This window comes from Ranitomeya variabilis, chromosome 2, assembly GCF_051348905.1.
Source record: "Ranitomeya variabilis isolate aRanVar5 chromosome 2, aRanVar5.hap1, whole genome shotgun sequence".
NCBI lineage: Eukaryota > Metazoa > Chordata > Amphibia > Anura > Dendrobatidae > Ranitomeya > Ranitomeya variabilis.
Genome location: NC_135233.1, coordinates 635,867,234 through 635,894,386, shown reverse-complemented (window position 1 = coordinate 635,894,386; position 27,153 = coordinate 635,867,234). Strand labels below are relative to the sequence as shown.

The 27,153-nt window shown below is 47.7% G+C and overlaps 1 protein-coding gene across 1 annotated transcript in view; it reads left to right on the top strand.

Annotated features, from left to right (window-relative positions):
• The first annotated feature begins 368 nt into the window (after positions 1-368).
• FH (fumarate hydratase) overlaps positions 369-27,153 on the top strand; it is a 132,627-nt gene continuing 105,842 nt past the window's right edge. The window contains exon 1 of the mRNA XM_077289095.1: positions 369-562. Coding sequence (XP_077145210.1) covers positions 449-562 — 114 coding nt within the window. The 5' untranslated portion in view covers positions 369-448. The remainder of the gene's footprint in view (positions 563-27,153) is intronic.

The window sequence follows — 27,153 nt, the reverse complement described above, 5'->3', positions numbered from 1 at the left end:
TTAAGAATAAATAAATATATACCTAAATTGTATTGGATAGTTTAACAAATGATTAATAGGATAGACAGGAGTGGGGCTTGGCCAAAAGTCTACCTTGTCGTGGTGGCGGCTTAAAAAATCTCTTAGCCAAAACAAAAGCTGCCGGCTATATGTGTGATCTGGTGATGGGAACTGTTAGGGTATGTGCACACGTTGCGGATTGGCCGCTGCGGATCCGCAGCAGTTTTCCCTGAGTTTACAGTACCATGTAAACCTATGGAAAACAAAATCCCTGCTGCGCGCGCCGCACTGTACTAGCCCCTCCCCTTCCTCTGAGGTCAGCCATCACAGGAGCAACTCTATTCCAGGCGTAATCCTTCCGTCAGTGATTGGCTGCTGGGACGTACAGGGGCGTGGTTCCGACCAGCTGCGCTCCTGCAGTGAGGACGTCAGTGCTGTGTATTTCGCCATGAGTCGGTATTTCAGTTCCCTTCAGCGCTTGAGGCGCATCCCGTCACAGAGCGGAGAGCGTGTGCTGCCGGCAGTGTCCAAGCGGCCGCCCCTAGCGCCCCCAGTGAGGATGGTAAGGAGCAGTGCCGCCCCCTGACTGGCCAGGAAAGGTCACCTTCTGGGGACGGGTGCGCTGTCATACGCGCGGCTCCGGAGAGGCAGCAGATGAGGGGCGCGCTGCTGTCAGTCCTGTGTCCGAGTATCCCGCTCCCCTGTATGTGGGGAGCGGTGGCTGCGTGTGTGCACAGAGGTGTGAGGGGTCAGTGAACAGCCAGAGTCCAGCGGGGGACACACCGTCACCTGAGTGAGAGGCAGAGTGTCCGTCCTCTCTGATAGCCCGCCCCCTCCTCCTGTCTGATAGCCCGCCCCCTCCTCCTGTCTGATAGCCCGCCCCCTCCTCCTGTCTGATAGCCCGCCCCCTCCTCCTGTCTGATAGCCCGCCCCCTCCTCCTGTCTGATAGCCCGCCCCCTCCTCCTGTCTGATAGCCCGCCCCCTCCTCCTGTCTGATAGCCCGCCCCCTCCTCCTGTCTGATAGCCCGCCCCCTCCTCCTGTCTGATAGCCCGCCCCCTCCTCCTGTCTGATAGCCCGCCCCCTCCTCTTGTCTGATAGCCCGCCCCCTCCTCCTGTCTGATAGCCCGCCACCTCCTCCTGCCTGATAGCCACCTCCTTCTGTCTGATAGCCACCTTGTCCTGTCTGATGGTCTGCCTCCTCTCCTGTCTGATAGCCACCTCCTCCTGTCTGATGGCCCGCCTCCTCTCCTGTCTGATAGCCACCTCCTCCTGTCTGATGGCCCGCCTCCTCTCCTGTCTGATGGCCCGCCTCCTCTCCTGTCTGATAGCCACCTCCTCCTGTCTGATGGCCCGCCTCCTCTCCTGTCTGATGGCCCGCCTCCTCTCCTGTCTGATAGCCCCTGCCTCCTCCTGTCTGATAGCCCCCGCCTCCTCCTGTCTGATAGCCCCCTCCTCTCCTGTCTGATAGCCCGCCTCCTCTCCTGTCTGATAGCCCGCCTCCTCTCCTGTCTGATAGCCCGCCTCCTCTCCTGTCTGATAGCCCGCCTCCTCTCCTGTCTGATAGCCCGCCTCCTCTCCTGTCTGATAGCCCGCCTCCTCTCCTGTCTGATAGCCCCCGCCTCCTCCTGTCTGATAGCCCCCTCCTCTCCTGTCTGATAGCCCGCCTCCTGTCTGATAGCCCGCCTCCTCTCCTGTCTGATAGCCCCCGCCTCCTCCTGTCTGATAGCCCCGCCTCCTCCTGTCTGATAGCCCCCTCCTCTTCTGTCTGATAGCCCCCGCCTCCTCCTGTCTGATAGCCCCCTCCTCCTGTCTGATAGCCCGCCTCCTCTCCTGTCTGATAGCCCGCCTCCTCTCCTGTCTGATAGCCCCCGCCTCCTCTCCTGTCTGATAGCCCCCGCCTCCTCCTGTCTGATAGCCCCCGCCTCCTGTCTGATAGCCCCCGCCTCCTGTCTGATAGCCTCCTCCTCTCCTGTCTGATAGCCCTCCTCCTCTCCTGTCTGATAGCCCGCCTCCTCTCCTGTCTGATAGCCCCGCCTCCTCTCCTATCTGATAGCCCCCTCCTCTCCTGTCTGATAGCCCGCCTCCTCTCCTGTCTCATAGCCCCCGCCGCCTCCTGTCTGATAGCCCCCTCCTCTCCTGTCTGATAGCCCGCCTCCTCTCCTGTCTGATAGCCCGCCTCCTCTCCTGTCTGATAGCCCCCGCCTCCTCTCCTGTCTGATAGCCGCCTCCTCTCCTGTCTGATAGCCCGCCTCCTCTCCTGTCTGATAGCCCCCGCCTCCTCCTGTCTGATAGCCGCCTCCTCTCCTGTCTGATAGCCCGCCTCCTCTCCTGTCTGATAGCCCCCGCCTCCTCCTGTCTGATAGCCCCCTCCTCTCCTGTCTGATAGCCCACCTCCTGTCTGATAGCCCGCCTCCTCTCCTGTCTGATAGCCCCCGCCTCCTCTCCTGTCTGATAGCCCGCCTCCTCTCCTGTCTGATAGCCCGCCTCCTGTCTGATAGCCCCCACCTCCTCTCCTGTCTGATAGCCCCCTCCTCTCCTGTCTGGTAGCCCGCCTCCTCTCCTGTCTGATAGCCCGCCTCCTCTCCTGTCTGATAGCCCCCTCCTCTCCTGTCTGGTAGCCCGCCTCCTCTCCTGTCTGATAGCCCGCCTCCTGTCTGATAGCCCCCTCCTCTCCTGTCTGATAGCCCGCCTCCTGTCTGATAGCCCTCACCTCCTCTCCTGTCTGGTAGCCCGCCTCCTCTCCTGTCTGATAGCCCCCTCCTCTCCTGTCTGATAGCCCCCGCCTCCTCTCCTGTCTGATAGCCCCCGCCTCCTCTCCTGTCTGATAGCCCCCGCCTCCTCTCCTGTCAGCCCCCGCCTCCTCTCCTGTCTGATTGCCCGCCTCCTCTCCTGTCAGCCCCCTCCTCTCCTGTCTGACTGCCCCCCACCCCTCTGTGCTGTACATATGGCCCACGTGCGCGGAGCTGTGTGGTTGGTCCCAGCTTGTTATACTGTATGAATAGTGTCAGATAGTTCTCGTGTGTGAAATTTTTTTTCATCTATTCTTGGACACTTGGTTGTATCTCATCACCCAGAAGAACTGAGCACCGCTGCTGTCTGGCTTGTTGCAATCGCAGCAGCGACCATTGATCTGGAATTAGGAGCTGATGGCGCCTCCCCCGGCAGCGTACATAACACTCTTAAGGCCCCGTCAAACTTAGCGACGCTAAAGCGATCCCGACAACGATACGACCTGTCAGGGATCGTTGCTATGTGGTCGCTGGTGAGATGTCAAACAGTGAGATCTTCCCAACGACGCAGCAGCGATGCGGCGACCTGTAGCGACCTGTACAACGATGTCACATGGCAGCTATTATGACGATTCAGAGGGACGTCCTGTGTGACGTTGTAGTCAACGAGGTCGTTGGTAAGGTGTCAAACACAGCAATGTGTGCTACCCAGCGGGACCTCAACGATCCAAAAAAGGTCCAGGCCATTCCGACACGACCAGCGATCTCACAGCAGGGGCCTGGTCGCTGCTACGTGTCACACATAGCGAGATCGCTACTGAGGTCGCTGTTGCGTCACAAAACTTGTGACTCAGCAGCGATCTCGCTAGCGACCTCGCTTAGTGTGACGGGGGCTTTATGCACATGTGTGCCTGCTGTTATCTCCTAGACAACGTGCTGTAAACAGTCGTCAGATTCTTAACCCCTTAATAACCACCAATACATCCTTTTACTGACCTGCGATATGATACGAGCATCCCCGAACGGGTGACAATCCAGCAGCTGTCGGCTGTACACTATAGATGACAACTTGCTGTATCAGCCACGATCAGTGTTTTGCACAGACTATGGTCGTTTAACCTTTTAAATGCTGCTGTAAACAGTGACTATGGCATCTAGATGGTTAACAGAGGAATGGTGGCTCCCTCCTTAACCCCATCGGCACCCTGAGATCTTGATCGTGTGGTCCTCATGTTTGCCATGGCAATTCATGGCTAAATAACGATCTTAACCCATTAGGGTCCCTCCCTTTGAAGTGGGCTCCGGCGGTGAGCCCACATCTTTCCTGGGACATGTCAGCTGTTTTGAACAGCTGACATGTGCCGCAAGAGCCGCGGGAGGAATCGCGATCCACCCACGGCTATTAACCAGTTAAATGCCGCTGTCAAACTGACAGCGGCATTTAAATTGCGCTTCCGGCCATTGGGCTGGAAATGCGCACACCAGTGACCCCGTCGCGTGATCACGGGTGTGTTGACATGAAAACCAGAGGTCTCCTGGAGACCTCTATGGCTGTGAGCATCACCCAGTGGTCGGCACCCATAGCAAGTCAGCAATTCTGTTACATAGAGGCTATCTGATCATCCCCTGTATGTAGCAGAGCCAACCAAGTTGTGGTAGTTTCTAGCATGCCAAAAGTAAAAAAAAAAAATGCTTTTAACCCCTTTCTGCCATCTGACGTACTATCCCATCGAGGTGACCTGGGGCTTAATTCCCAGGGACGGGATAGTACCTCATAGGCGATCAGCCGCGCTCACGGGGGGAGCGCTGTCGGGTGTCAGCTGATTATTACGGCTGACATCCAGCACTATGTGCCCATCCCGGCACATTAACCCCTGGAACACTGCAATCAAACATGATCGCAGCGTTCCGGCGGCATAGGGAAGCATCGCACAGGGAGGGGGCTCCCTGCGTGCTTCCCTGAGACCCTCGGAACTACGCGATGTGATCACGTTGTTCCGAGCGTCTCCTCCCTGCAGGCCCCGGATCCAAGATGGCTGTGCTGTGCAAAGTGTCAGATCAGCGATTTGACACTATACAGTGATGTCCCACACTGGGACAATGTAAAAGAGTAAAAAAAAAAAATCCTAAATAAAGGAAAAAAAATATATTGTTCCAATAAATTTCTTTATGGAAATAAAAAAACAAAAACAAACAATAAAAGTACACATATTTAGTATTGCCGCGTCCGTAACGACCCAACCTATACAACTGTCTCACTAGTTAACCCCTTCAGTGAACACCGTAAAAAAAAAGAGGCAAAAAACAACACTTTATCATCATACCGCCGAGCAAAAAGTGGAATAACATGCCATCAAAAAGACGGATATAAAATAACATCATCTTGTCCCGCAAAAAACAAGCTGCCATACAGCTTCATCAGCGTAAGAATAAAAAAGTTATAGCCCTCAGAATAAAGCGATGCAAAAATATTTTTTTAATTTAAAATAGTTTTTATTGTATAAAAGCGCCAAAATATAAAAAAAGATATAAATGAGGTATTGCTGTAATCGTACTGACCAGAAGAATAAAACTGCTTTATCAATTTTACCACACGCGGAACGGTATAAACGCCCCCCGCCCCCCAAAGAAATTCATGAATTGCTGGTTTTTGTTCATTCTGCCTAACAAAAATCTGAATAAAAAGCGATCAAAAGATGTCATGTGCCCGAAAATGGTACCAATAAAAACGTCAACTCATCCCGCAAAAAACAATACTTCACATGACTCTATGGACCAAAATATGGAAAAATTATAGCTCTCAAAATGTGATGCAAAAACAATTTTTTGCAATAAAAAGAGTCTTTTAGTGTGTGACAGCTGCCAAACATAAAAATCTGCTATAAATAGAAAATCAAACCCCTCTTTATCACCGCCTTAGTTAGGGAAAAATGATAAAATAAATTTTTTTATTTATTTCTATTTTCCCATTAGGGTTAGGATTAGGGCTACAGTTAGGGTTTGGATTACATTTACGGTTGGGATTGGGTTTAGGGGTGTATTGGAGTTAGGGGTGTGGTTAGGGTTCGGATTAGGGTTAGGGGTGTGTTGGGGTTAGGGGTGTGGGTAGGCTTGGGATTAGGGTTAGGGGCATGTTCGGGTTGGGGGTGTGATTAGGGTTATGGTTAGGGTTGGGATTAGGGCTAGGGGTGTGTTGGGGTTAGGGTTGGAGTTAGAATTGGGGGGTTTCCACTGTTTAGGAACATCAGGGGCTCTCCAAATCGACATGGCGTCCTATCTCAATTCCAGCCAATTCTGTGTTGAATAAGTAAAACATTGCTCCTTCCCTTTCAAGCTCTCCCGTGCGCCCAAACAGTGGTTCACCCCAACATATGGTGTATCAGCGTGCTCAGGACAAATTGGACAACAACTTTTGGGGTCCAATTTCTCATGTTACCCTTGGGGAAATACAAAACTGGGGGCTAAAAATAATTTTTTGGGAAAATGTTTTTTTATTATTTTCACAGCTCTGCGTTATAAACTGTAGTGAAACACTTGGGGGTTCAAAGTTCTCACAAAACATCTAGATAAGTTCATTAGGGGGACTACTTTCCAAAATGGTGTCACTTGTGGGGATTTCCACTGTTTAGGCACATCAGGGCCTCTCCACACGCGACATGGCGTCCTATCTCAATTCCAGTCAATTTTGCATTCAAAAGTCAAACGGCGCTCCCTCCCTTCCGAGCTCTTCCATGCACCCAAAGAGTGGTTTCCCCCCACATATGGGGTATCAGCGTAGTCAGGACAAATTGTACAACAACTTTTGGTGTCCAATTTCTTCTGTTACCCTTAGGAAAATAAAAAAATTTGGGGCGAAAAGATAATTTTTGTGAAAAAATATATATATATTTTTTTTTACCCTTCGCCACTACAGCACCCACTCACTTAAAGTGGGTGCTGTCATGGGCTCATTAAAAGAGCATTACCGGTAAGTAATCCAGCTTATTTGAACGGCTCTATATTATAAACTTCTGTGAAGTACTTGTCTACTTTCCAAAATGGTGTCACTTGTGGGGGGTTTCTACTATTTAGGCACATCAGAAGCTCACCAAACGCGACATGGCGTCCTATCTCAATTCCAGCCAATTTTGCATTGGAAAGTCAAACGGCGCTCCTTCCCTTCCGAGCCCTGCCGTGCGCACAGTGGTTTACCTCCACATATGGGTATCTGCGTACTCAGGACAAATTGTACAACAAGTTTTGGGGTCCAATTTCTCCTGTTACCCTTGGTAAAATAAAACAAATTGGATATGAAGTAAATTTTTTGTGAAGAAAAGTTCAAAATGTTCATTTTTTTTAAACATTCCAAAAATTTCCATGAAACACCTGAAGGGTTAATAAACTTCTTGAATGTGATTTTTAGCACCTTGAGGGGTGCAGTCTTTAGAATGGTGTCACACTTGGATATTTTCTATCATATAGACCCCTCAAAATCACTTCAAATGTGATGTGGTCCATAAAAAATGGTGTTGTAAAAGTGAGAAATTGCTGGTCAACTTTTAACCCTTAGGGTATGTGTCCACGTTCAGGATTGCATCAGGATTTGGTCAGGATTTTCCATCAGTATTTGTAAGCCAAAACCAGGAGTGGAACAATTAGAGGAAAAGTATAATAGAAGCATATGCACCAATTCTGCATTTATCACCCACTCCTGGTTTTGGCTTACAAATACTGACGGAAAATCCTGACCAAATCCTGATGCAATCCTGAACGTGGACACATACCCTAAGGCTATGTCTCCACGTTCAGGATGGCCGGCGGTATCGCCGCAGCGGCGAAGCCGCTCGGCGCTAAGCCCCGCCCCCTTTCTGGGACGCGATCATGCCGGATGTGTTAACTCTTCACATCCGGGATGATCGCTCTGTCCCATAGGGCCCTGTGATATGCCTTGCGGGGACGCTGCGTCCCCGCAAGGTGCACGGACATGCTGCGATCTGAAAAGATGCGCAGCATGTCCGGAGTCGCAGGGCCGCCGCGTGCGGGTTTCCACGCATAGTGGAGACGGGATTTCATAAAATCCCCTCCACTATGCTGGAACATCTGGACGCTGCTTGTTTGACGCTGCAGCTCTGCGCAGCGTCAAACAAGCAGCGTTTCCTGACTGTGGAAACATACCCTTATAACTCCCTAACTAAAAAAAATTTGGTTCCAAAATTGTGCTGATGTAAAGTAGACATGTGGGAAATGTTACTTATTAAGTATTTTGTGTGACATATCTCTGTGATTTAAGGGCATTAAAATTCAAAGTTGGAAAATTGCGAAATTTTCACCCCATTTCCGTGTTTTTCACAAATAAACGCAGGTAATATCAAAGAAATGTTACCACTATCATGAAGTACAATATGTCACGAGAAAAGAGAATTTTTTTTCCGTTTTCCAGTATATTATATGGCAAAACCAATGGTGTTGTTCAAAAGTACAACTCGTCCCTCAAAAAACAAGCCCTTACATGGCCATATTGACGGAAACGGAAAAAGTTTTATGGTGCTGGGAAAAAGGGGAGCAAAAAACGAAAATGCAAAAGTGAAAAATGCTCCGGGGGTTAAGAGGTTAAAGTCTTTCAGCTATAGCGGCCTGTTCAAAAGTTATCAAAATTTAGGTGGTAAAAATACATCTTTTCATTCCTGGCTTGCCAATTTGCATTCATTCTTGAAAAGCACCTGAAGAGTTAATGAACTATCCCAAAGCAATTTTTGAATACATTGAGGGTGCGGTATTTAAAATATCACTTTTGGGATTTGCCAATATATAGGACCCCCAAAGTCACCTCAAAACTGAGGTCCCTAAAAAAAAAAAAAAAAAAAATCTGTTTTGTAAATTTCCTTGACAAAAATTAAAAATTACTGCTACATTTTTAAGCTTTCTGAAATTCTAACAAAATAAAACAACATTTACAAATGGTGCTGATGTAAAGTTGACATGTGGGAAATGTTATTTAACCCCTTCATGACCCAGCCTATTTTGGCCTTAATGACCTGGCCGTTTCTTGCAATTCTGACCAGTGTCCCTTTATGAGGTAATAACTCCGGAACGCTTCAACGGATCCTAGCGATTCTGAGATTGTTTTTTCGTGACATATTGGGCTTCATGTTAGTGGTAAATTTAGGTTGATAATTTCTGAGTTTATTTGTGAAAAAAATGGAAATTTGGCAAAAAATTTGAAAATTTCGCAATTTTCACATTTTGAATTTTTATTCTGTTAAACCAGAGAGTTATGTGACACAAAATAGTTAATAAATAACGTTTCCCACATGTCTACTTTACATCAGCACAATTTTGGAAACAATTTTTTTTTTTTGCTAGGAAGTTATAAGGGTTAAAATTTGACCAGTGATTTCTCATTTTTACAACAAAATTTACAAAACCATTTTTTTTAGGGACCACCTCACATTTGAAGTCATTTTGAGGGTTCTATATGGCTGAAAATACCCAAAAGTGACACCATTCTAAAAACTGCACCCCTCAAGGTGCTCAAAACCACATTCAAGAAGTTTATTAACCCTTCAGGTGTTTCACAGCAGCAGAAGAAACATGGAAGTAAAAAATGAACATTTAACTTTTTAGTCACAAAAATGATCTTTTAGCAACAATTTTTTTATTTTCCCAGCGGTAAAAGGAGAAACTGGACCACGGACGTTGTTGTCCAATTTGTCCTGAGTACGCTGATACCTCATATGTGGGGGTAAACCACTGTTTGGGCGCACGGCAGGGCTCGGAAGGGAAGGAGCGCCATTTGACTTTTTGAATGAAAAATTGGCTCCAATCTTTAGCGGACACCATGTCACGTTTGGAGAGCCCCCGTGTGCCTAAACATTGGAGCTCCCCCACAAGTGACCCCATTTTGGAAACTAGACCCCCCAAGGAACTTATCTAGAAGCATAGTGAGCACTTTAAACCCCCAGGTGCTTCACAAATTGATCTGTAAAAATGAAAAAGTACTTTTTTTTCACAAAAAAATTATTTTAGCCTCAATTTTTTCATTTTCACATGGGCAACAGGATAAAATGGATCCTAAATTTTGTTGGGCAATTTCTCCTGAGTACACCAATACCTCACATGTGGGGGTAAACCACTGTTTGGGCACATGGTAAGGCTCGGAAGGGAAGGAGCGCCATTTGACTTTTTGAATGAAAAATTATCTCCATCGTTAGCGGACACCATGTCGCGTTTGGAAAGCCCCTGTGTGCCTAAACATTGGAGCTCCTCCACAAGTGACCCCATTTTGGAAACTAGACCCCCCAAGGAACTCATCTAGAGGCATAGTGAGCACTTTAAACCCCCAGGTGCTTCACAAATTGATCCGCAAAAATGAAAAAGTACTTTTTTTTCACACAAAATTTCTTTTAGCCTCAATTCTTTCATTTTCACATGGGCAACAGGATAAAATGGATCCTAAAATTTGTTGGGCAATTTCTCCTGAGTATGCCGATACCTCATATGTGGGGGTAAACCACTGTTTGGGTGCACGGCAAGGCTCGGAAGGGGAGGCGTGCCATTTGACTTTTTGAATGGAAAATTAGCTCCAATCGTTAGCGGACACCATGTCGCGTTTGGAGAGCCCCTGTGTGCCTAAACATTGGAGCTCCCCTACAAGTGACCCCATTTTGGAAACTAGACCCCCCAAGGAACTTATCTAGATGCATAGTGAGCACTTACAACCCCCAGGTGCTTCACAGAAGTTTATAACGCAGAGCCGTGAAAATAAAAAAATAATTTTTCTTTCCTCAAAAATTATTTTTAGCCCAGAATTTTTTATTTTCCCAAGGATAATAGGAGAAATTGGACCCCAAATGTTGTTGTCCAGTTTGTCCTGAGTACGATGATACCCCATATGTGGGGGTAAACCACTGTTTGGGCGCACGGCAGGGCTCGGAAGGGAAGGCACGCCATTTGGCTTTTTGAATGGAAAATTAGCTCCAATCATTAGCGGACACCATGTCGCGTTTGGAGAGCCCCTGTGTGCCTAAACATTGGAGCTCCAGCACAAGTGACCCCATTTTGGAAACTAGACCTCCAAAGGAACTAATCTAGATGTGTGGTGAGCACTTTGAACCCCCAAGTGCTTCACAGAAGTTTATAACGCAGAGCCATGAAAATAAAAAATAATTTTTCTTTTCTCAAAAATGATTTTTTAGCCCACAATTTTTTATTTTCCCAAGGGTAACAGGAGAAATTGGACCCCAAAAGTTGTTGTCCAGTTTCTCCTGAGTACGCTGATACCCCATATGTGGGGGTAAACCATTGTTTTGGCACACGTCGGGGTTCGGAAGGGAAGTAGTGACGTTTTGAAATGCAGACTTTGATGGAATGCTCTGCGGGCGTCAGGTTGCGTTTGCAGAGCCCCTGATGTGCCTAAACAGTAGGAACTCCCCACAAATGACTCCATTTTGGAAACTAGACCCCCAAGGGAACTTATCTAGATGTGTGGTGAGCACTTTGAACCCCCAAGTGCTTCACAGAAGTTTATAACGCAGAGCCGTGAAAATAATAAACGTGTTTCCTTTCCTCAAAAATATTTTTTTAGCCCAGAATTTTTTATTTTTGCAAGAGTAACAGGAGAAATTGGACCCCAAAAGTTGTTGTCCAGTTTCTCCTGAGTATGCTGATACCCCATATGTGGGGGTAAACCACTGTTTGGGCACATGCCGGGGCTCGGAAGGGAAGTAGTGACGTTTTGGAATGCAGACTTTGATGGAATGGTCTGCGGGCATCATGTTACGTTTGCAGAGCCCCTGATATGCCTAAACAGTAGAAACCCCCCACAAGTGACCCCATTTTGGAAACTAGACCCCCCAAGGAACTAATCTAGATGTGTGGTGAGCACTTTCAATCCCCAAGTGCTTCACAGAAGTTTACAACGCAGAGCCATGAAAATAAAAAATCATTTTTCTATCCTCAAAAAAGATGTTTTAGCAAGCAATTTTTTATTTTCACAAGGGTAACAGGAGAATTTGGACCCCAATATTTGTTGCCCAGTTTGTTGTGAGTACGCTGATACCCCATATGTGGGGGTAAACCACTGTTTGGGCACACGTCAGGGCTCGGAAGGGAAGTAGTGACATTTGAAATGCAGACTTTGATGGAATGGTCTGCGGGCGTCACATTGCATTTGCAGAGCCCCTGATGTGCCTAAACAGTAGAAACACCCCACAAGTGACCCCATTTTGGAAACTAGACCCCCAAGGAACTAATCTAGATGTGTGGTGAGCACTTTCAACCCCCAAGTGCTTCACAGAAGTTTATAACGCAGAGCCGTGAAAATAAAAAATAATTGTTCTTTCCTCAAAAATTATGTTTTAGCAAGTAATTTTTTATTTTTGCAAGGGTAACAGGAGAAATTGGACCCCAACAGTTGTTGCCCAGTTTGTCCTGAGTACGCTGGTACCCCAAATGTGGGGGTAAACCACTGTTTGGGCGCACGTCGGGGCTTGGAAGGGCGGGAGCACCATTTGACTTTTTGAACGCAAGATTGGCTGGAATCAATGGTGGCGCCATGTTGCGTTTAGAGACCCCTGATGTGCCTAAACAGTGGAAACCCCTCAATTCTAACTTCAACACTAACCCCAACACACCCCTAATCCTTATCCCAACTGTAGCCATAACCCTAATCACAACCCTAACCCCAACACACCCCTAACCACAACCCTAACCGCAACACACCCGTAACCCTAATTCCAACCCTAATCCTAACCCTAATCCCAACCGTAACCCTAATCCCAACCCTAACCACAACTGTAACCCCAACACACCCCTAACCCTATCCGTAACCCTAACCACAAGCCTAATCTTAACCCTATTTCAAACCCTAGCCCTAATTCCAACCCTAACTCTAATTCCAACCCTAACCCTAAGGCTATGTGCCCACGTTGCGGATTCGTGTGAGATTTTTCCGCACGATTTTTGAAAAATCTGCAGGTAAAAGGCACTGCGTTTTACCTGCAGATTTACAGCAGATTTCCAGTGTTTTTTTGTGCGGATTTCACCTGCGGATTCCTATTGAGGAACAGGTGTAAAACGCTGCGGAATCCGCACAAAGAATTGACATGCTGCGGAAAATACAACGCAGCGTTTCTGCACGGAATTTTCCGCACCATGGGCACAGCGGATTTGGTTTTCCTTAGGTGTACATGGTACTGTAAACCTGATGGAAAACTGCTTCGAATTCGCATCGGCCAATCCGCTGCGGATCCGCGGCCGATCCGCTGCGGATCCGCGGCCGATCCGCTGCGGATCCGCGGCCGATCCGCTGCGGATCCGCGGGGGATCCGCGGCCGATCCGCTGCCGATCCGCCGCCGATCCGCTGCGGATCCGCGGCCGATCCGCTGCCGATCCGCGGCCGATCCGCGGCCGATCCGCTGCCGATCCGCTGCGGATCCGCGGCCGATCCGCTCTGTGTGCACATGCCATAACCCTAACCCTACCCGTAACCCTAACCCTACTCCTAACCCTACCCCTAGTTCTAACCCTAGTTCTAACCCTAACCCTAGTGGAAAAAGGAAAAAAAAATTTTCTTTATTTTATTATTGTCCCTATGGGGGTGATAAAGGGGGGGGGGTTATTTATTATTTTTTTTATTTTGATCGCTGTGATAGAACCTACCACAGCGATCAAAATGTACTTGTAAGGAATCTGCCGACTGGCAGATTCGGCGGGCGCACTGAGCATGCGCCCGCCATTTTCCAAGATGGCGGCGCCCAGCGAGGAGACGGCCGGACACCGGGAGGATCGGTAAGTATGAAGGGGTGGTGGGGGGGTGGATCGGAGCACAGGGGGGGTGATCGGAGCACAGGGGTGGGGGGATCTGAGCAAGGAGGGAGCGGACAGGAGGACGGGGGAGCCGGCAGGCGGACGGAGGGGACCGGACCCCATAACGGAGGACTGGGGGGGCCATCGGTGGGTGTGGGGGGGGGGGGCACTTGAGTATTTCCAGCCATGGCCGATGATATTGCAGCATCGGCCATGGCTGGATTGTAATATTTCACCAGTTTTTTAGGTGAAATATTACAAATCGCTCTGATTGGCAGTTTCACTTTCAACAGCCAATCAGAGCGATCGTAGCCACGGGGGGGTGAAGCCGCCCCCCCTGGGCTGAAGCACCACTCCCCCTGTCTCTGCAGATCGGGTAAAATCGGAGTTAACCCCTTCACCCGATCTGCAGGGACGCGATCATTACATGACGCATACGCTGCGTCATAGGTCGCATTGGCACCGACTTTCATGACGCAGCGTATGCGTCAAAGGTCGTGAAGGGGTTAATAATGTGTTGCTATGGTGTGACTGTCTGGATTAGGCCGGGGTCACACTTGCGAGAAACGCGCACGAGTCTCGCGTCTCAATACCCGGCACTGCCTCCGGCACTTGGGTCCGGAGCGTGCGGCTGCATAGAAATACTGTGCATGCATAGAAATACATGCAGCCGCACGCTCCGGTCCCGAGTGCCGGCGGCAGTCCTGGGTATTGAGACATGAGACTTGTGCGCGTTTCTCACAAGTGTGACCCCAGCCTTAATGGGATAGTCATTCAAAGTTTGAAAATTACAATTTTTTTTTTTTAATTTTTGTCAAATTTCTGATATTTGTATAAATGCTAAACGTATCAACCTAAATTTACCATTATCATAAAGTATGATTCTCAGAATCATTGGGATCTGCTGAAGCATTCCAGAGTTATTACCTCATAAAGTGACACAGGTCAGATTTAAAAAAATTGGCCCAGTCACTAAGGGGTTAAAAGGAATCTGGCATGATTTAGGGACACAGACCTTGATGTGTCGCTTAATTTAATGGGTGATGCAATTTTGAACAAAAAATTCACATTTCTCTGCTGGAGAGCTACCCTTCTGTGAATGCTGAGCTCTGTGTAATGTCCTCTCCCTCACCACTGATTGACAGCTACTATGTATACACTGTGCATAGGCAGAAATTTGATCATCAGTGCTGCGGGAGGGGTTATACTACTTGGCAGCAGGCTAGGTAAAACTCTAGTGTTAAAGGGAACCTGTCAGCCTGATTGTGCACAGTAACCTACACACAGTGTCAGGTCGGTGCCGTTATACTGATATCGGAGTTGATGAAATCCGCCTTGTGGTTGTTGTTTAATCTTTATTTTCAGTTAATAAGAATCTCATGCTTCGGGGAGAACTGTGATGGTGGGGGGCTGTGGCTGTGGCTGCCGGCTGCCTGTGGTGGGTCTTTTTTGTTCACTGGCCTTAAATGACAGGTCGCTCAACTTTCAGTGATTTGCCTCCTACTTTAAATACGGCGCCTGAGCAGTTTAACATTGTGCAAAATCCTGATGATGGGTTTTCTTTAAAACGCCACTCCAGCTCGTTTTTATTATTTCACCCCCTGAATGGTATTACTGATGGCTGCTCTGTGTCTGTAGTAAAATACTTAGCGGTCTCCGTCTTCTGCTGCTCTCGGCAGCGCTCAGTCCTCTTCTGCTAGTTGTGAGTTGCTGGACAGACCAGAGAACGGTGCTCTTATGACTTACATTGAGAACTAGTGACTGTTAGATGAGACTACAAGATGGCGAAGCAGCACTAGAGCTGTTTCGGGAAGAACATGAGGGCGACCATCTAAATCAGGTGAGTGCAATCCAATAAAAAAGGTATTGCACACGGACCAATGTTATTCAGTCGGGGAGTCCAGATTTGCATATTTTTTCTCGGTTGTATTCGGCGTGAGTTAAGCTAGCAGCATTCCATGATATCAATCCAGAATCGGATGTTACAGTGCCTTCGGCCCCCTGGAACTCTTCAACCTTTTCCCACATATCATGCTTCAAACATAAAGATAGCAAATGTAAATTTTTGGTGAAGAATCAACAACAAGTGGAACACAATTGTGAACTTGAACGAAATTTATTGGTTATTTTAAATTTATTGCAGCTGTAAAGTATTAAGTTAAAGGGGCCGAATAATATTGCACGCCCCACTTTTCAGTTTTTGAATTTCCACAAAAATTTAAAATAACCAATACATTTTGTTCAACTTCACAATTGTGTTCCACCTGTTGTTGATTCTTCAGCAAAAATTTACATTTGGTGTTATGACCCCAATGGCGAGGGTCTCAGAGGAACGTGGAAGTCTGCAGAATACAAAAATCCAGCTCATAGGGCAGTGGTAGCTGGGTTGACCATATATCTACTCCTAACGCCAACACTAGAAGTAGCCGGGGATCATTCCTACGTTGATTCTAGATGACACGCTCCAGCCGGAGAATCTAGCTACCCCTAGTAGAGGAAAACAAAAGACCTTTCTTGCCTCCAGAGAAGGGGACCCCAAAGCTGGATAGAAGCCCCCCACAAATAATAACGGTGAGGTAAGAGGAAATGACAAACACAGAAATGAACCAGGTTTAGCACAGAGAGGCCCGCTTACTGATAGCAGAATAAAGAAAGGTAACATATATGGTCAACAAAAACCCTATCAAAATCCACACTGGAAATTCAAGAACCCCCGAACCGTCTAACGGTCCGGGGGGAGAACACCAGCCCCCTAGAGCTTCCAGCAAAGGTCAGGATATATATTTGGAACAAGCTGGACAAAAATACAAAACCAAAACAAAATAGCAAAAAGCAAAAAGCGGACTTAGCTGATATAACTGGAACCAGGATCAGTAGACAAGAGCACAGCAGACTAGCTCTGATAACTACGTTGCCAGGCATAGAACTGAAGGTCCAGGGAGCTTAAATAGCAACACCCTTAACTAACGACCCAGGTGCGGATAAAAGGAATGACAGAAAAACCAGAGTCAAAAAACTAGTAACCACTAGAGGGAGCAAAAAGTAAATTCACAACAGTACCCCCCCCCCTTAGTGAGGGGTCACCGAACCCTCACCACGACCACCAGGGCGATCAGGATGAGCGGCATGAAAGGCACGAACTAAATCGGCCGCATGAACATCAGAGGCGACCACCCAGGAATTATCCTCCTGACCATAGCCCTTCCACTTGACCAGGTACTGAAGCCTCCGCCTGGAGAGGCGAGAATCCAAGATCTTCTCCACCACGTACTCCAACTCGCCCTCAACCAACACCGGAGCAGGAGGCTCAGCAGAAGGAACTATAGGCACAATGTACCGCCGCAACAAGGACCTATGAAATACATTGTGAATAGCAAACGACACAGGAAGATCCAGACGAAAAGATACAGGATTAAGGATTTCCAATATCTTGTAAGGCCCAATAAAACGAGGTTTAAATTTGGGAGAGGAGACCTTCATAGGAACAAAGCGGGAAGAAAGCCATACCAAATCCCCAACGCGTAGTCGGGGACCCACACCGCGGCGGCGGTTGGCAAAGCGCTGAGCCCTCTCCTGTGACAACTTCAAGTTGTCCACCACATGATTCCAGATCCGCTGCAACCTATCCACCACAGAATCCACCCCAGGACAGTCAGAAGGCTCCACATGACCCGAAGAAAAGCGAGGATGGAAACCAGAGTTGCAGAAAAAAGGCGAAACCAAGGTGGCGGAACTAGCCCGATTATTAAGGGCAAACTCAGCCAACGGCAAGAATGTCACCCAATCGTCCTGATCAGCAGAGACAAAACACCTCAAATAAGCCTCCAAAGTCTGATTGGTTCGCTCCGTCTGTCCATTAGTCTGAGGATGGAAAGCAGACGAAAACGACAAATCAATGCCCATCCTACTACAAAAGGATCGCCAGAATCTGGAAACGAACTGGGATCCTCTGTCTGACACAATATTCTCAGGGATGCCGTGCAAACGAACCACGTTCTGGAAAAACACAGGAACCAGATCGGAAGAGGAAGGCAGCTTAGGCAAAGGAACCAAATGGACCATCTTTGAGAAGCGATCACATATCACCCAGATAACGGACATGCCCTGGGATAGCGGAAGATCAGAAATGAAATCTATGGAGATATGTGTCCAAGGTCTCTTCGGGACAGGCAAGGGCAAGAGCAAACCGCTGGCACGAGAACAGCAAGGCTTAGCTCGAGCACAAGTCCCACAGGACTGCACAAATGACCGCACATCCCTTGACAAGGAAGGCCACCAAAAGGACCTGGCCACCAGATCTCTGGTGCCAAAAATTCCCGGGTGACCTGCCAACACCGAGGAATGAACCTCGGAAATGACTCTGCTGGTCCACTTATCCGGGACAAACAGTCTGTCAGGTGGACAAGACTCAGGCCTATCAGCCTGAAATCTCTGCAACACACGTCGCAGATCCGGAGAAATAGCTGACAAGATAACTCCATCTTTAAGAATACCAACAGGATCAGCGACTCCAGGAGCATCAGGCACAAAGCTCCTAGAAAGAGCATCGGCCTTCACATTCTTTGAACCTGGTAAATACGAGACAACAAAATCAAAGCGGGAGAAAAACAATGACCAGCGGGCCTGTCTCGGATTAAGGCGTTTAGCAGACTCGAGATATATCAGATTTTTGTGATCAGTCAAGACCACCACACGATGCTTAGCACCCTCGAGCCAATGACGCCACTCCTCAAATGCCCATTTCATGGCCAACAACTCCCGATTGCCCACATCATAATGTCGCTCGGCAGGCGAAAACTTCCTAGAGAAAAAGGCACAAGGTTTCATAACAGAGCAACCAGGGCCTCTCTGCGACAAAACGGCCCCTGCTCCAATCTCTGAAGCATCCACCTCAACCTGAAAGGGAAGTGAGACATCGGGCTGGCACAAAACAGGCGCCGAAGTAAACCGGCGTTTCAACTCCTGGAAAGCCTCCACGGCAGCAGGAGCCCAGTTAGCTACATCGGAGCCCTTCTTGGTCATATCCGTCAAAGGTTTCACAATGCTAGAAAAATTAGCGATAAAACGACGGTAGAAGTTAGCGAAACCCAAGAACTTCTGTAGACTCTTAACTGACGAGGGCTGAGTCCAATCAAGAATAGCTCGGACCTTGACTGGGTCCATCTCCACAGCAGAAGGGGAAAAAATGAACCCCAAAAAGGGAACCTTCTGTACACCAAAGAGACACTTTGAGCCCTTGACAAACAAAGAATTTTCACGCAAAATTTTAAAGACCAACCTGACCTGCTCCACATGCGAATCCCAATTATCAGAAAAAACCAAAATATCATCCAGATAAACAATCAAAAATTTATCCAGATACTTCCGGAAAATGTCATGCATAAAGGACTGAAAAACTGAAGGCGCATTGGAGAGCCCAAAAGGCATCACCAAGTACTCAAAATGACCTTCGGGCGTATTGAATGCGGTTTTCCATTCATCACCTTGCTTAATGCGCACAAGGTTGTACGCACCACGAAGATCTATCTTGGTGAACCACTTGGCACCTTTAATCCGGGCAAACAAGTCAGACAACAGCGGTAAAGGATACTGAAATTTGACAGTGATCTTATTTAAAAGCCGATAATCAATACAAGGTCTCAAAGATCCGTCCTTTTTTGCCACAAAAAAAGAATCCCGCACCAAGAGGGGAAGAAGACGGACGAATATGTCCTTTCTCTAGAGACTCCTTGATATATGAACGCATAGCGGTATGTTCAGGTACCGACAGATTAAACAGTCTTCCCTTAGGAAATTTACTGCCTGGGATCAAATCTATAGCACAGTCACAGTCCCTATGAGGAGGCAGTGCACTGGACTCAGACTCACTGAAGACATCCTGATAATCAGACAAATACTCCGGAACTTCCGAAGGCGTAGAAGAAGCAATAGACACAGGCAGGGAATCCCCATGAATACCACGACAGCCCCAACTTGAGACTGACATAGCCTTCCAGTCCAGGACTGGATTATGGGTCTGTAACCATGGCAGCCCTAAAACAACCAAATCATGCATTTTATGTAAAACCAGGAAACGTATCACCTCGCGGTGTTCAGGAGTCATGCACATGGTAACCTGTGTCCAATACTGCGGTTTATTTGCTGCCAATGGCGTAGCATCAATACCCCTAAGAGGAATAGGATTTTCTAATGGTTCAAGAGTAAAACCACAGCGCTTAGCAAATGACAGATCCATAAGACTCAGGGCAGCACCTGAATCTACAAACGCCATGACAGGAAAAGACGACAGTGAGCAAATCAAAGTTACAGACAGAATAAATTTAGGTTGCAAATTACCAACGGTGACAGGACTAACAACCTTAGCTATACGTTTAGACAGGCGCGGACTGGGCCGGGTTGCAAAGGGGCATGTGCCCCCCGGGCCGGTCACCAAGCAGCTGATTCGGGCTGCTGGTGGCCGGCGCTGTGTTCTCTATGTCCTGACAGCGGCCTCACAGTGGAGCGGACACGCCCCCTGCCCCCTGTGTGTGCGGCCGGCGGCTGCTGAGGAAGAGGGAACACTGCTGCATGTAACTGCTGGAGATCTGCATGTGGACGGCTCACACATCAGTGAGTACCTTCAGCTCTGTGTGTGCGGTGAGGGGATGGACGCTGCTGCTCACCTCCCGATTAGTCCGGGGCCGGTTCCTATAGTATCAGTGGCCGCTCTGCTGATGCTCACAGATTTATTGCAGGAGTCTGAACTTTCACCCTGTCAGTGCCAGGTCATCGGCTCCAGAGTTACCAGACTGCAGGAAAGTTCAGTCTCCTGCAATAAATCTCCCTATACTGAGAGTGAGCAGAGACTGTCTGCAGAATCCAGCACTGGAGTGATCACGCCTGAACCTGGTGACTGGACATCACATGCTATACACATGGCCCTGTGTATATACAGTGCATGTAGGTCCTGGGCCAGGTGCAGGATTGATCCATCCAGTGTGTATAACATTGTGTACCTGTGCCTATAGTATACCCCTATCGGGCGTAACTACAGAGGTTGCAGCGGGGCCCAGAGTGCTAAGGGGCCCCTAAGCACGCTGAGCTACAAAATGGGCCGCCGGCCCTCTAAATCCTCTGCACAGGCCATGGTGCGTGCTCTCTTGGTGAACGCGCTGTCCAAGGCCGTGGCGGCCCACATGAGCACAGCCCTCGTTCTTGCTTGCGTACATGGCTGCCGCCTTTGTCAGTGAGGGAAAACAGGAGAGCGCACGCACCAGGGCCTGTGCAAAGGTTTGAAAAGGCCGCCACCGCGCGCAGAGATGCCTGAGCCTTACTGTGTCTGACCCTGGCCAGAACCAGTGTCGGAGAACAGTGCTCTCCTCACCAATCCCCGGCCTGCATCTGCTCCACATCCTCCGCACCTCCGATGCTGGCTGGACAGTGGACCCTCCTCATCCTCCCCTATCTCAGATGAGACCCAAGATGAAAACTTTTTTATGTATATGCAGCATTTGCAGTTTGACCTGTCTAATGTATATTGACTGTTGTATATGCAATATATGTGATACTGCGATTATATACCGCAGTAGCAGTATCACCTATATAATGTATGTACAGCAGTCTATATACATTATATAGGCGAAACTGCGGTACATACATTATATAGGTGATACCACTGTGTGTAATATACTGCGACCACTGTGTATAGCCCATATAGGTCAGCCGCAGTGTATATGTGTGTGTGTATATATATATATATATATATATATATATATATATATATATATATATACACACACACAGAGCGCCTGGCCTATATGGGCTATACATAGCGGTCGCAGTATATTACACACAGTGGTATCACCTATATAATGTACGTACCGCAGTCGCAGTTTCACCTATATAATGTGTGAGTGAGTGTGTGTGTCTATGTGTGTGTGCATGTATGTATGTGTGTGTGTGCATGTATGTATGTGTATATATATATGTGTGTGTGTGTCTATGTATGTATGTGTTTGTGTGTATATACATATATATGTGTGTGTCTGTCTATGTGTGTATGTGTGTGTGTGTGTGTGTAATTATGCGTGTCTATGTTGTATATATATGTGTGTGTGTGTGTGTGTGTATATATATATATATATTTATACATTTATACACACCACTTATTTTTCGGATTATAAGAGGCTCCGGATTATAAGACGCACCCCAAATAATAAGAAAAAAATATTTTTTAATAAAATGGTGGTGCTTCTTATAATCCATGCGTCTTATTGCTTACTGGGAGTAGTGGGTGCAGTGAAGGGGGGTCTCAGGGTCGTTGCTGGAGGAGGCAGGAGTGGGGTGATGCTGCAGGCCAGGATGAGGGGGGCTCTGATGAGCGACGTGATGGTGTGGGGGGGGTCTTGTGCTGGTGCATGTCCGATGCTGCTGCCGGGTGTCTCTGGGTGCCTGGCGGTTGCTGGCCGGTGCTGCGGGTGTCTCCGGGGCCCAGCAGTGCTGCGTGGGTGTCCGGCGCTGCCATTTTGCGACAGGCCAGAGCCCCGGTAATTCCACGGTTCCCTGTGTGTGTGCAGTGGACTCCGAGAATATGGCCAAGAATATGGGCTAATGAGTCCATTGCTTAAAGGGATTGTCTCCCACTAGGACAACCTCGTCTTAAACTGAATGTTCGGCCCCGATACATTAATAAAGCCTATACTCACCTGCCGTGCCGCGCCGTTCCCACAGTGGCTGTTATGTGGTGTTATGCCACATGTTGCCCGGAACCAATCAGTGCTGGTGTCACTGTCCCCGCCTTCAGACAAACTGAACATGAAGAGGAAGTGCAGGATGAGCTGCTTAATCCCGGACGTCCTCTTCATGTTCAGTTTGTGCGAAGATTGAGACAGTGACACCAGCACTGATTGGTTCCGGGCATCACATGTCATAACACCACATCACAGCCACTGTGGGAACGGCGCGGCACAGGAGGTGAGTATAGGCTTTATTAATTTATCGGGGCCGAACATTTAGGGGTTGTCCTAGTAGTGGACAAGCCCTTAAATATTTGGTGCTGCTCAGTTATATATATATATATATATAGCTATATAGCTTGCGTGGTGTAAATCTAAGTATCTGTGTATATACACTGCACAGTACCACTCCTCCTGTCCTGTATATATACACTGCACAGTACCACTCCTCCTGTATATACACTGCACAGTACCCTCCACCTGTCCTGTATATATACACTGCACAGTACCACTCCTCCTGTATATACACTGCACAGTACCATTCCTCCTGTCCTGTATATATACACTGCACAGTACCACTCCTCCTGTATATATACACTGCACAGTACCACTCCTCCTGTATATACACTGCACAGTACCCTCCACCTGTCCTGTATATATACACTGCACAGTACCCTCCACCTGTCCTGTATATATACACTGCACAGTACCATTCCTCCTGTCCTGTATATATACACTGCACAGTACCACTCCTCCTGTATATATACACTGCACAGTACCACTCCTCCTGTATATATACACTGCACAGTACCACTCCTCCTGTATATATACACTGCACAGTACCACTCCTCCTGTATATATACACTGCACAGTACCACTCCTTCTGTCCTGTATATATACTCTGCACAGTACCACTCCTCCTGTATATACACTGCACAGTACCCTCCACCTGTCCTGTATATATACACTGCACAGTACCATTCCTCCTGTCCTGTATATATACACTGCACAGTACCACTCCTCCTGTATATACACTGCACAGTACCCTCCACCTGTCCTGTATATATACACTGCACAGTACCATTCCTCCTGTCCTGTATATATACACTGCACAGTACCACTCCTCCTGTATATACACTGCACAGTACCCTCCACCTGTCCTGTATATATACACTGCACAGTACCACTCCTCCTGTCCTGTATATATATACTGCACAGTACCACTCCTCCTGTATATACACTGCACAGTACCACTCCACCTGTCCTGTATATATACACTGCACAGTACCATTCCTCCTGTCCTGTATATATACACTGCACAGTACCACTCCTCCTGTATATATACACTGCACAGTACCACTCCTCCTGTATATACACTGCACAGTACCCTCCACCTGTCCTGTATATATACACTGCACAGTACCATTCCTCCTGTCCTGTATATATACACTGCACAGTACCACTCCTCCTGTATATATACACTGCACAGTACCACTCCTCCTGTATATATACACTGCACAGTACCACTCCTCCTGTATATACACTGCACAGTACCCTCCACCTGTCCTGTATATATACACTGCACAGTACCATTCCTCCTGTCCTGTATATATACACTGCACAGTACCACTCCTCCTGTATATATACACTGCACAGTACCACTCCTCCTGTATATATACACTGCACAGTACCACTCCTCCTGTATATATACACTGCACAGTACCACTCCTCCTGTATATATACACTGCACAGTACCACTCCTCCTGTATATATATACTGCACAGTACTTCTCCTGTATATATACACTGCACAGTACCACTCCTCCTGTATATATACACTGCACAGTACAACTTCTCCTGTATATATACACTGCACAGCACCACTCCTCCTGTCCTGTATATATACACTGCACAGCACCACTCCTCCTGTCCTGTATATATACACTGCACAGCACCACTCCTCCTGTCCTGTATATATACACTGCACAGTACCACTCCTCCTGTATATATACACTGCACAGTACCACTCCTCCTGTATATATACACTGCACAGTACCACTCCTCCTGTCCTGTATATATACACTGCACAGTACCACTCCTCCTGTCCTGTATATATACACTGCACAGCACCACTCCTCCTGTCCTGTATATATACACTGCACAGTACCACTCCTCCTGTATATATACACTGCACAGCACCACTCCTCCTGTATATATACACTGCACAGTACCACTCCTCCTGTATATATACACTGCACAATACCACTCCTCCTGTCCTGTATATATACACTGCACAGTACCACTCCTCCTGTATATATACACTGCACAGTACCACTCCTCCTGTATATATACACTGCACAGTACCCTCCACCTGTCCTGTATATATACACTGCACAGTACAACTTCTCCTGTATATATACACTGCACAGCACCACTCCTCCTGTATATATACACTGCACAGTACTACCACTCCTGTATATATACACTGCACAATACCACTCCTCCTGTCCTGTATATATACACTGCACAGTACCACTCCTCCTGTCCTGTATATATACACTGCACAGTACCACTCCTCCTGTCCTGTATATATACACTGCACAATACCACTCCTCCTGTCCTGTATATATACACTGCACAGTACCACTCCTCCTGTATATATACACTGCACAGTACCACTCCTCCTGTATATATACACTGCACAGTACCACTTCTCCTGTATATATACACTGCACAGTACCACTCCTCCTGTATATATACACTGCACAGTACCACTCCTCCTGTATATATACACTGCACAGTACCCTCCACCTGTCCTGTATATATACACTGCACAGTACCATTCCTCCTGCCAATCCTGTTCCTGTCCTGTTCTCGGATAGGCGACATTGGTCTTTGGGAGGGTTAATATTGGTTTATTATTTTCAGGAATACTATGGGAAAATAAAATATATATATATTGGAAAACACATTTAAATGGATTATACCAAGTAATCCCCTTTCCCGAGAACTTTGTAGTTGCTGGGGTCCGACCGCTGGGACCCCCATGATCTCGAGAACCGGCGCTCTAAAGAAGCGATCAATCGTGGGCACTGTGGCGACATTCACACATAGCTCTTCAAATAACGCCTTTAAGAGGAGCGTTGAAAGGCACAACACAGTATAGGAAAATCCACTGATCGGGTGTGGGGGGAGTGTTAAGGTACCGTCACACTCAGCGACGCTGCAGCGATATAGACAACGAGCCGATCGCTGCAGCGTCGCTGTTTAGGTCGCTGTAGAGACGTCAAACACAGCAGCTCCAGAACGATGCAGGAGCGATCCTGTGACGTAACGGTGACTCATTTATCGTTCTCACAGGTCGTTAGCTCCATGTAAAACATTGCTGACATCGTTGCTTTTGATGTCAAACATGACGATACACGCCGACCTGACGACCAAATAAAGTTCTGGACTTCTAGCTCCGACCAGCGATATCACAGCAGGATCCAGATCGCTGCTACGTGTCAAACACAACGATATCGCTATCCAGGACGCTGCAACGTCACGGATCGTTGTCGTTCTCGTTGTAAAGTTGCTGAGTGTGACGGTACCTTTATAGTCTGTGGGCTGGTGGGGTTTGTGTGGCATTGCTCCTTTTTTGTCCCAGTCCGGCCCTGGACAGCTCTGCAGGGAGGCTGCCATACTTTGTACTGGTTTTACTCCCTGCATATTGTGGGGCAGCTGAAGGGTTCAGGTAGCAGTGTCATCGCCCTGTGTTGTTCTGTAGCCCACATCCCCACACTGACTATATACAGTGGGCAACTAAGGGGTAGACAGCAGTTCCTTATGAATAGTAGGGTCAGTGGGTAAATGTGTCTACCTGTTTTACAATGGTATGGCCCAAATGTGAGCTGAGGTAAAACATTGCCAGAAGCTAAGAGGGACCAAGCTTTCTTCTCAATAGCCTCTGACATGTCCATACACAGGCACTAATGCCCTCACACTTCTGCCAGTATGTACTGCCGTGTGTGTGGCAGTAGTGTTTCTAATAGTCTTATCACACCTGTCTGCCTTACTTCCTTGAGGAGGGACGGGAACCAAAGTTGACGTGTTCTAATATTGAAATCCCATTTCCCAGCTCTGGAAATTCACCACTTACGGTTGGAGGATTGGCAGTGATTGCATGGTTTAGAGGAGCACACTTCCATTTATAAGGGGTTGTCCCCGTCAGGCTGGGTTTACAGGAGGGATACCCTCCGCGAGGCTGGAGGTTGTGGTGCGTATACAGAATGTAAACTTCACTCTTGTGAACCCAGCCTACAACTAATTATGTAATGGTGCATGTATTACTAATGCAGATGACGTTTGCGTGTGTCGCCATTTCTAATTCATCTATATATTTTACTATATTATACTGCTCTGTAGTAAGCTCCGTTCTGCGCCCATATGTCTGTAGTAAGCTCCGTTCTGCTCCCATATGTCTGTAGTAAGCTCCGTTCTGCTCCCATATCTCTGCAGTAAGCTCTGTTCTGCTCCTATATCTCTATAGGAAGCTCTGTTCTGCTCCAATATCTCTGTAGTAAGCTCGGTTCTGCTCCCATATCTCTGTAGTAAGCTCGGTTCTGCTCCCATATCTATGCAGCAAGCTCAGTTCTGTTCCCATATCTCTGTACCAGCCTGTTTTTAAAGCCTGTTATGTCTGCTGCTTTAATGCAATGGCCAGAGGTAAGCAGGGAAAAGGAGGGCCACCGCAACTCGAGGGCCACTGCCTTGTGATTGCCCCCCAGGCTGAAAAGTGCCAGCCAGCCCCTGCGTTTAGAGCATGCTGAGATAATATGTGTAGAATCACCACAGTAGTAGCACAAGCCATTCCGGCGTCTATGAATTTTCCGCTCATTTCTAGTCAGGATTCTATCACATTGCATTAAATCAGGTGTCTGT